The 11,065-nt window shown below is 40.9% G+C and overlaps 1 protein-coding gene across 1 annotated transcript in view; it reads right to left on the reverse strand.

Moving 5' to 3' along the window:
• gfral (GDNF family receptor alpha like) overlaps positions 1 to 9,722 on the reverse strand; it is a 31,859-nt gene extending 22,137 nt beyond the window's left edge. The window contains exons 1-5 of the mRNA XM_067983946.1: positions 9,641 to 9,722; positions 9,390 to 9,527; positions 5,583 to 5,735; positions 4,519 to 4,923; positions 4,321 to 4,392 (exon numbers count right to left, since the gene is read on the reverse strand). Coding sequence (XP_067840047.1) covers positions 4,321 to 4,392; positions 4,519 to 4,923; positions 5,583 to 5,735; positions 9,390 to 9,527; positions 9,641 to 9,722 — 850 coding nt within the window. The remainder of the gene's footprint in view (positions 1 to 4,320; positions 4,393 to 4,518; positions 4,924 to 5,582; positions 5,736 to 9,389; positions 9,528 to 9,640) is intronic.
• Between the last annotated feature and the right edge of the window lie 1,343 nt (positions 9,723 to 11,065).

Below are 11,065 nucleotides of genomic sequence, written 5' to 3' on the forward strand. Positions count from 1 at the left end.
GCATCCCCCACCATCTTAACTTACCTGAGCACAGGCATGGGTGGGTCGCCCGCTCCCGGCAGGGAGGGGCCTATTTTACACTGAAAAGTCTCGACCCAATGATTTCATTGGAGCAGTGACAATGTTTAAACTTTTGGATTCGAGAGGCCCACACAGGGCGACATGGCGGGGGATCTGGAGTGGACAGAAGAGGTAAATTAAAAAATGTAAGTTTTCTGAGGAACCCTTGTGGGTCACGATGAGCAGGAGTGCTCCCCCGAACCCTGCACGGAGTCCTTGGGCTTCCCCAGCCGTGGCCTTGCCTCTCCTTGCTAGTGTTGGCATCGGCTGCCAAAGCCCTTGGCCAGCGCTAACTTCATGCCAGGTACCGTTCCCTTCAGTCCCTGACGTCCCCGGGCTCCCGACCTGAATTTTCCTCTTGCCCGCTTGCCCAGACGTCACTAAGGGTTTCAGAAGGGGGAATGTCCTGCTTTAAGATCCCTTACATTTGTCAACCCCAGTCCATCACCGGCATCTCCACATTATTCAAATGAGGCCTGGGAGTGAAAATGGCCCAGGCCTCTCGCTGAACTCACCCAGAGGGTTTCCCTCCCCCCCCCCTCACCCTAGTTAAAATTGACCCCACTATTTCAATGGTTCTTTCCAGATTATTTGCATGGCATTGCTGAACATTTCGATGTTTTCTTTCTCTCTCCATGTTTTTGTTGAGTAATTATGGTCTGGTATGCTTCCCCTACTGATTTTATACGTGTGATATTGATAGTACTGTGAGTTATACTGGCAGCACTGAGTTATACTGGCAGCACTGAGCTATACTGGCAGCACTGAGCTATACTGGCAGCACTGAGTTATACTGGCAGCACTGAGCTATACTGGCAGCACTGAGTTATACTGCTCGTTCTCCTCGCTCTCAAATTGGGGAAGAGCAGCACATTGCATGTCCATACTTAAATTATAGGCAGAGTACTTTTCGCTGGCCAGTGAGATGTCTCATGTTTGAAAAGGGCTGATGTTCGCACTGGCCCAGCAAAGCACTCGTGCTCTTTTTAAATGTTAATTTTAAAGCCAAGATGATGCAAGACCTCCTCCAGGTGGCTTCCCACCAACACAAAATGCTAAACTGAGACCATTATGATTCTGTAACTGCTTTGATACTTGTGCTGCTATAGAGATATTTTAGTTAGGAATTTTATTTTGTTCCTAAATTTAAAAAAAAACATCTGTGCAAAATAATCACTGGGGTAACTTTTACATCAATCTGAAGCAGCAAAATCAGGATCCACAAAACATTCCACTTTATCATAGAATCTTACAGCACAGAAGGAGGCCATTCGGCCCATCCTGCCTGTGCCGGCTCTTTGAAAGAGCTATCCAATTAGCCCCACTCCCCTGCCCTTTCCCCATTCGCCCTACAATTTTCTCAATTATATCTGAGACTACTTTCTTAGGGTGCATTTACGCTGCATGTTTAACGTCAGTGTAAAACGATTCTGGCTTTGTACCAATGAATAACTGGCAGTGTAAATCTGGGGTTAGGATGGAATTTGGCTCCAAAGAAAACACCAGTGAAACTCCTTGGAGGGGGTCATGTCCCACGACTTTGATTTGACACTACAAGGTGTACAAATCCAGCGCGGTGTCAAACCTGGTTTACAAAGTGCGAATGGGGTCTGTTGGATTCCTCCCCACTTACTAAACATTTAAAATTTTAACTGCTGTGAGAGACAGCTCTGCACAGTCCTTTATCTAGGCAGCACACAGCTTTCTCCTGGGTAAGATAGTTAAAGTTGCAGCCGAGTAGCAGCCAGTCAACATAAACATGGTTCTGCCTGACTGGAGCCTGAACTGCAGCTCCCAATTTTAGACCAGTAACTGCAGTGCACTCGATGCTGGAGATTTAGCATAAAATGTCAAGATATAAAACAAAAATGAATCAATCTTTGAGACCTGCAAAACCCGGAGGTTTGTTTGTTTGTTTTAATGTTTGTTTTATTTTTTTCAAAGAGATTTTTACATGAGCATCAATGTTTGATGTGCCATGTGTACCTCTTCATTTTCTGTGTGTCAGGTTTATCTTTAATGTTATGTGTATGAAGAGTTTATTTGTTTGGTGATCTCCAGGATTAGGAGAGGATTTGCACTATTTACACCACATGGTGGAAAACAATCTAATTTCTAGCACTTAATGCATTTTACAGCATTGTAATATGTATTTCCTTGTTATTAGTTCATTGTTCATTTCGATGTGCCTAGTGGCACTGCATCACACAGCTTCCATCTTTTGCTAACCTAAGTAATTATCATTATGTTTTAAAAAGGATCATTTTTGAAGATCATTGTACTAAAAAAACAGTACTGTGAATTACTAAATTACTGCATCCATATATAATGAAACTCTTAAAGATTATTCTGAGATTCGCAGGTTGCATAAATGAAAAGATATATAGAAATGGGAGCAAATACCTGCAATCAATATAGGAGTACTGGTGTTGTGTTAATCAAAGTGTTATTTATACAAGAATCATAGAATCGTTACAGCACAGAAGGAGGCCATTCGGTCCATCGAGTCTGTGCCGGCTTTGTAAGAGCAATCCATTTAGTCTCATTCCCGAACTCTTTTTCCGTAGCCCTGCAAATTTTTTCCCTTCATGTATTTATCCAATTCCTTTTTGAAAGCCATGATTGAATCTGCTACCACCACCATTTCAGACAGCATATTCCAGATCATAACTACCTGCTGTGTAAAAAAGTTTTTCCTCATGTCGCCTTTGGTTCTTTTGCCAATCACCTTAAATCTGTGCCCTCTGGTTCGCAATCCTTCAGCCAATGGGAACAGTTTCTCTTTATTTACTTTATCTAAACCCTTCATGATTTTGAACACCTCTATCAAATCTCCTCTTAACCTTCTCTGCTCTAAGGAGAACAACCCCAGCTTCTCCAGTCTCTCCACATAACTGAAGTCTCTCATCCCTGGTACCATTCTAGTAAATCCCTTCTGCACCCTCTCTATGGCCTTCACATCCTTCCTAAAGTGCGGTGCCCAGAACTGGTCACAATACTCCAGTTGTGGCCGAACCAATGTTTTATAAAGGTTCATCGTGACTTCCTTGCAGAAAACCAAGGAGTAACGTGGATGTATTAAACTGCCATATGCAAGTCTGCTATTGAATTTATTGGTTTAATCCATCATCTTTCCAAAATCATAGTCATTGTGCAGAGGGAATGTTATTTTTTGTCAAAGATGGATTTCTGGAGGAGACGACCAGATCGTTGATGTTGTGCCAACTGTTATCTTTCAAAGGAACCTGGATGAATATCTGATTACATGGAATAGAGGTTTCTAAGGATGAGCAAAGATGGCGATGATTGAATGCTATGTAATGGGTCCTAAGCCTCTGAGGTCCCTGGAACTGTCATGTCAAGAAAGAAAATTGGACTAGGACGCATAATGTGGGATGTAACATACAACGGTATTCTACAACTTTGTTTAATTTACTTTGCGAGCAGGAAGGAGCTTTTCAGAATGTATAGATCAGATATTTTTGGGTGCTAATTATAACCTTTGTTCTCAAGAATAAACAGGGAATACACTGGTACAGGAAATCAATAGCAGTGAATGCTCAACACTGGCCAATTTAAACATTATTTACTGATTTGAAACTGTCGTTTTGGAAGCACAGCGACACAAAGGCAGAAGTATAACTTGGAAGCCAGGTTGACATTCTGACTATTATAGCAAAAGGGTGAGCTCTTGACTCCCCAAGGAGTAGTCTCATACCAATTGGGTTTTATGCCAAGTGCTGAAAAACTGCAACCTAGTGTGAAGCCAAGTTTAAAAGGCTCCCAGGGAGTCCAATGGACCATCTGGGAACATTTTTAATGTAATTTTCTGTTTTTAATGTTAGTATACTACTCTCAGTCCATCAACTCTCTCTTAACATTAGACTTTCACTGACAATTGGAAGCTGGCGAGCACAGCTCTGCATGAAGTGTTATTATCCCTGGTCACAAAGAGTGACGAGGCAGCCAACAATATAAATCTAGTTTGCCAGCTGGGCACCGAGTAATTGTGGTATAACTGGCCCCTTAAGTTCACCTGCACAGCACCCATCAGGAAAAATGGTTATGTTAGGTAGAGACACATACTAATGACAATTCAGCTTGACACTGCACCCAATTTTCACCTGCAGTAAACAAAGGAAAATTGGGAGTATCTCGTGGGATTTTCCTTTATTGATTATGAGGATGTGTAAAATTTCATCTTTTAGGGCCTAGCTCCCAACATATGCTCCTAATGGGCAAGGCTTTTTTGGCTCTTACTTTCATTATCATATTTAGCGAGAACAGGAGACTCTGTTGTTGATTTTCCTCTCTCCATGAAGTCAGATGGACCTGCAACAGAAACAAGAGTGAAAACACTATATACATAAACCTAGCCCAGAAATGAATAGCAGATTCAAACCATGAAAGTCTCTGTGTTCAGAGTGTTACAAGGCACTGATGCCAACGTACTGCTGCCCCCACCAGGATAATTCTCCTTCCTTCTTTCATCACTGCTTGTATTTAGACTTTTCTGTGCAATTTGTAAACAAGCATTGTTGGAAAGGCTGGTCTGTATTCTCAGGCACTTTAGTCTTCCCTGTCTTGGGCAGCCACAGTTTGCGAGCTTTGTGTGTTGTAATGCTTGCCACGCAGTTAGACACTGTTGTCCTACAGATGGGATGCTGCAGTTGTCTTTCCTGTTCTTGCACATCTTCTTAAACTTTGCGTACACTGAACTGCAATTTGTGGATTTTAAACAACGATTCCGAGCTACTGAACAATCGTCGTCCTTCTTTATGTGTTTATTTATACTCATCAATCTTAAATGTTGAGTCCAGTCAGGCTGTATTTCTGGATTAACAGGGGCTGTTCTGGAGAAATCTGCACGAGAAGGAGAGTAAATGCTCAAATTTTTTAACTCCATTTAGAAAGTTATCTGAAATATATTGACACATTTCAACAATCACCTTGACGAACCTGTTTAAACCTTTAACTACATTGATTGAAACGTTTGTATTTGATTTTTCCCTCCAAAAGGCAAACACTTTTAAATTTGGCGAAACTTTGTCACATTTTTATAGGAACCTAGGAAATTTTAGGAACAGCAAAGGACATTTGGCCCTAATAAGCCAGCCCGTTTTTAGTTAATCTCAACCCTGCTTTTTTGCCTGCTCACCATATACTCAATCCTTCCTTTCTCCAAAACATACGCACTTGTCTCTTTAACTCATTACAATGAACTTTCCTGGTAATTTGTTCCATATGTTTATTCATTACCATTTCTGTGAAATAGTCCGAACTGAATTCCCTATTTACTCCTAATTTTCACAGTTTTAAATTGTGGGATATATATTCTGATTGGTGCTGTTCCTGTATAAACACTTAACACGTTTGTATTAAGTGTCTCTGTAATTTTTAAGCAGGTGTTAACCCTGGATAGGTCTTACTTTTCCATTAACCCTTATTAAAAATGATAGAACATCAGCCCGTTTGCAGCTTCATTGACCCCACCTCCTTCTACACTCTGGGTGTTGCATTACCTCCTTGGCTGGTGCACTGTGTTCCAAGTTGTCTGAGAAAGTTGCATGATTTATCTTCAAGACAGTTGCACTCCTGAAATGCTGGGTAACTGTCAGTTAAGTACTGGATGGTTATATTACAACTGCTGAGATCCTTTACAGTGCAAGTTTCACCTGCAATGCATTAAAAGAATATTACATTTGAATGTTAGATTTGCAAGAATGTAGATGATTTACTACAGCCTGAATTATCTAACTAACCATGGTTCAAATTACAGTGATTGGAAATGACTCAAGCTGGCTCATGTTTTCAATTTTTACCGTTTCTGTGAAGTTGCCTTCAGAAGAGTCGTTCCATATGAAATCTCTCTTTTTGGAAAAGGTTCTATGACTTTCTTACTTTATTGTTTCCTTATTTTTTCCATCTATGCATTAAGAACAAGCTGAATAAAATGAGATGTGTTTACCCGTCCTGCCACGAGTTTAGTTCCAGTCCAATCTCATTCTAACAAACTAAAGAGGGACTGCAAATCTAGTTTGTCTTTTCAGCAATCCATCTTCGCAGTATCTGACGTCTCCTGCCTACTGTAACAGAACTTCAACTGGGTCCATGAAAGACACTTGCTCTGGTATGAGGTTTGTAATAATCAAGTTTGCTTGATTTGATTGTGTGCCTCTTCACAGTCAGAGACTATTGCTGTACTAGGGTGTTGTTTTCAGCTAATGGAATGAACAATTCCCTTCCTCTCCATTTTCGGTAATTATATTCCTCTTTGAGTCTCCCTACATTTCACGATATTACCCTGCTGAAAAGGTTCCCAAGGCCTTTCCCAAAAATGTTCTGTATCAAGTTGCCCTATTTAGCTCTATGTTTGGGACTGCACTTGCTCTGTGGATTTGCTTTGTGTTCAGCTCCCATTCACTGTGCAGTTCGACTAGTGCACGTGTGATGCTGTAGCTGAATAGAATAGAAAATAGAGTATTTTACAGACTTTTGTAACAGTTCATTTTCTTTATTTCGTTCCTTATTTTTTTCTTTGCCATTTTTAGTTACTTTTTTTTATCTCTTCTTCAGGTCATCTAGTTGGACACTGATCATTTCGGGGAAAAGAAGACAAAGATGATCTTCTCTGAGGCACCTATTGATGCCACTCTGTGACACCATTAAAAGGTGCAAGTGGTTGCAGTTTACTTTCCTTCCAATTTTAGGCCTCAGTCCGCGGCCTACCTCTCCATACATTAGTACTCAGTGCTTTGCGACAATGAGCTGCTTGTCCATAATATTTATTTCTTTACCTCCCCACAGGTGATACTTGTGACCAACTTAATGACCTTCAATCTGGACTCTACTTTTCTCTATTATCAGTCAATAAAAGGGAGCCTTGTGAATTATTTCAGAGCTTTCCATCCTTCCTCCTCTTGATGTTGCATGATATTGTATCCAACATCCTCCCTGAAAACTGAAGTCATCGCTCCCTCTTGGTAACAGGCTGCCCTAGAACACTAAGTTGTGGCCAACTGGTTTGGATATTTGTACTACCATTTATAAGCCAGTAGTCCTTAATCACAACACATAGCAGAGAAATACAGAACAATAATGCACATTCATTAACCGAGCATAACAAACTCATCTGGGAATGACTGATAACAATTTGAATTGCATGATAATCATAGCAGGACCAGAAACTAGCCAATCAAAATAAAAGGAAGGAGAGAAAATGCATGTATTAGCTAATGAACATTTTTTGCCTGGTTATTTCTTCGCACCTTCTTCATGATCAAAGGTAACATATATTTCAGGGAAACCATTAATCCTATTCAAATATCTTGGGCTCGATTTTCAAAGTAAAAAACCCACCTCCAAAATGCCCATTTCCGGTTTTCCTGGGGGCGGGAAGAGGGGCGGGCGACCAATCCGCCTCCCAGGAGGTGGGTTGAACCTTAAAACCTTTCAAGGAGGCTTCAGGCCTCCATTTTTCTTGAATTCCCGATTCCAACTCCGGTGGGGCCAGGATTCCCAGGCCTTCTGATTTACACTTCGTAAAAGGAGGTGAGAAGGCCCGAAACGAACAGGTAGGTGCCCAGAAAGGCACGGCTTGTGGGTCCGATTGTATTAAGGACAGATTGGTAGTCAGCGCTGAGCCTAGCAGAAGTAATTTCACTCAAAACATTTGAAAGCCTTCAGTCTGAGCTGATAGTTTGGACTTACCCATTCTAGACTGGATTCAAAATGGACAGTGTACTCCTTTTCTCTCAATCTCATCTTAGAATGAAGGTCACCTCTAAAGTGTGTAATTATACACCGGGGCGGTTATAAACATTTCAGCACTGTGTTTATACGATAAGTGCTGAGTTAAGCCTATATAAAGAGATGTCATGAATCGGGAAAAGCTGTTTTCACCTGGTCAGTGAATCAGTTACTAGAAGACTTAAATTTAAGATCATCACTAAAAGAACAAAGGGAGAGGTTAGGAGATTTTTTTTAAGCATGAGATTGCTGCGATATGGAATTAACCTGTCAGAAATTGTGATGGAAGCAGAATCTATAATCGCTTTTTAAAAGGGAAGTAAAAATATTTGAAAAAGGAAAAAAATTAAAGGATATGGAGTCGAGGCAGGGGAATGAGGTTAAGTGAATTATTAAACCTCAAATTTTACTAATGGATAAACTTTATGAATAATTATTGTCTGTTTACAGTACTACTGAAGGATTTTACAGAACAATGGGCCAGAACTTGCTCTGACCAGCGTGGCAAGGCTCTCCTCACCTCCTGCAGATAATAAGTACGAATGTATTTACTGTGTGGTCCACAACGTAAATTCGCTGGACTCTGAGATCTCCCTCAGTGGTGTGTTCTGATATCAGTGCAAGTCATGTGTACATGGAAACACCGTGGGACTGCAGACCCCGCCCACAAGCAGGCACGTTAAACTCATAAATTTAAAGTGACATTCCCTATGTTAGTCTAAATAAAAATTTAACTTACCTTATTATAATAATTCAAGGAAATGATATAATTTAGTTAAACATAGAGGAGTTAAAAATTAAAAAAATATTTTTTTTATTTTTAAATATTTTTTTAATGATCAAAAAATATTAAAATAGGAATAATTTGACATTCCACATTTTTAAAATTTAATGTTTTGTTTTTCAGTCATTATTAGTCTCCGTGCTTTTAAAAGGTAGTGTAGGGCTGGTATTTTCGTAAGTATCTTCGTTCCAGCTGGGCAGATGGGGAAGTTTACGATTGTTCGGTGATTGTGTTTGATTGGATATGATTGTGGCGTAGTTGGTCCTTTAATTTGGGACTGTCAAAACGCCATTGAACCAATCAGAGCGAGTTTGCGATTCCCGGTTTTAATGCTCATTTGCACATTTGCAAACTTGCTCCGACGGTGGTTACAGAGAAGTGTCCAAGATAAGAAAGTTCTGGGCCGATGTAAAATTAAAGCATTATATTTGCTATACTACATAATAGGCCTTTAACATCATTGCATTTTACATTATGAAGGTAGAATAACGCTCTGGCTCTAATTCCTGTCATTCACGTGACAATTATTTAACTTTGGACACTGAATTTCGATACAGCAGCTTCTACAGCCCAACTCTGATGATAAATTTGTTCATTTATAAATAAAATCAGCGCTGGTGTATATATACATTAGAAAAGTCGGAGAAATTTCAGGCTTTTGTAAGTCTGGAAATTGCAATAAGCAAAATTGCAAGCTTTGTAATATAATCCCAGCATTAAAAAGACACCCATAAAACATGAGCCCCTTTATTAAATGACAAGCATGTTTACGATATAGTTTTCATTTATTAGTTACCTGTCATGTTACAAACTTCTTCGAGTAAGTCCCATACATCTTTACAGCCATTTGTGTCAGAGATGCACCATGTCTTTACCTGGAGACAATCTATGGTCTTGATACCAGTACTAATGACGATTTGAGATATTAAAATTGCTGCAAATTATAATATTGAAAAAACATTATTACCAACATCAAGTTCGATCTGTTTCCAATCATGTTACAGCAATTATCTTTGAGAATGGTAATTCGCACACTGGTTGAGATACTTGCATTGATTGTTGCTGCAAGTCTCTCTCTTCCTTTATGGGATATTGGGCTGGAATTTTCCCTTCGTGATTCCACCGGCATGGCGGTACCTCCAGGTGGAATCCCTGCTGCCAAGCGGGAGCCCAGCAGTGCCGTGAAGGAACATTGGACAGTGCCTCAGCAGGCACATCCGTGCAGCACCAAGGTGGCGGACAACAGTTAAACGGGCAGAAGAGACATGACTCAGAATTTCAGTTGCAGATTTTGTAGGCTTCAGTTGAGACAAAGGTGGGTGTCCAGTCTGAAATGGAGGGAGTGGCAGCCTTCATTAGGCCCTCACTCCTTCCAACAGAAGATTTGGGGCCTTTACCACTACTGCCCCAGGCCTACTGCCACCTTCAACCGGCTGGTCCCAGGGAGTGGCGGTAACAGGGGTAGAAGGAATGGAGATCAAATGGGAACCTAAGCCCCCCCCCCACCGCCATCACACCATTGGCGAGCAGGGAAGAGGCAGCCAGCGGCGATCCTGGTAGGGGTGGAGTTAGAGAATGCCAAGTCAGGCCAGAGAGCTGCTGGTAGGCCTCACTGTCCCATTTTCTGCTGTGACTCCACTCAACTTTGAGTGGGATGACAAGGAAAGTCCAGCCCACTGATTCATATAAGTTATAGTCACGAAGCTCAGTCCCTAGGCAGGGTATCTCATCTCATCGCATCTTGGAAGTGTATCCCCCATGGAGGAAGAAACAATGATGTTCCCAGCTATAAGGGAAGCTGAAAGCCACTCACATGCTCACCTGGCTGAAGTTATCTTGGTGCAAGCAGTGAACAAACATGGGAGAGGTAATTTGGGACATAGAGGACAAAATACAGACAAAAGCAAGAAGAAAGAAAGAACTTGCATTTTATATAAAGCCTTTCATATCCTGAGGATGTTACAAAGCAGTTCGCAGCCAATGAAATACTTTGTAAGTACTGTTGTCATATAGGCAAAGGCAGTAGCCAATTTGCACACAGCAAGATCCCACAAACAGCAAAGAGATAGATAATTACATAATCAGTCTTAGAGATATTGATTGTGCTATGGTATCTTTTAGACCCACTTGAGAGAGCAGTTAGGGCCTCAGTTTAATGGATCATCTGAAAGATGGCATCTCTGACAGTGCAGCCCTCCCTCAGTACTGCACTGAAATGACGGCCTACAATATGTGCTCAAATCTCTGGCTCACAGGTGAGAGTGGCACTACTGAGATAAGGCTGACACAAGAATACTTTGTTCAAATCATGAATGTACATAAAATGCAGTGATATACCTGTATCTTAGCCCATCATATTCTGCTTTAGATATCTCGGGATGCTGATAGTGATATCTTGTTCCAGGATGGCAATGGTTTCAATCTGAGAGTAGCAGATGAGCAAATGGAAACAAGGTCACATGCATAACTTTG

This window comes from Heptranchias perlo, chromosome 5, assembly GCF_035084215.1.
Source record: "Heptranchias perlo isolate sHepPer1 chromosome 5, sHepPer1.hap1, whole genome shotgun sequence".
NCBI lineage: Eukaryota > Metazoa > Chordata > Chondrichthyes > Hexanchiformes > Hexanchidae > Heptranchias > Heptranchias perlo.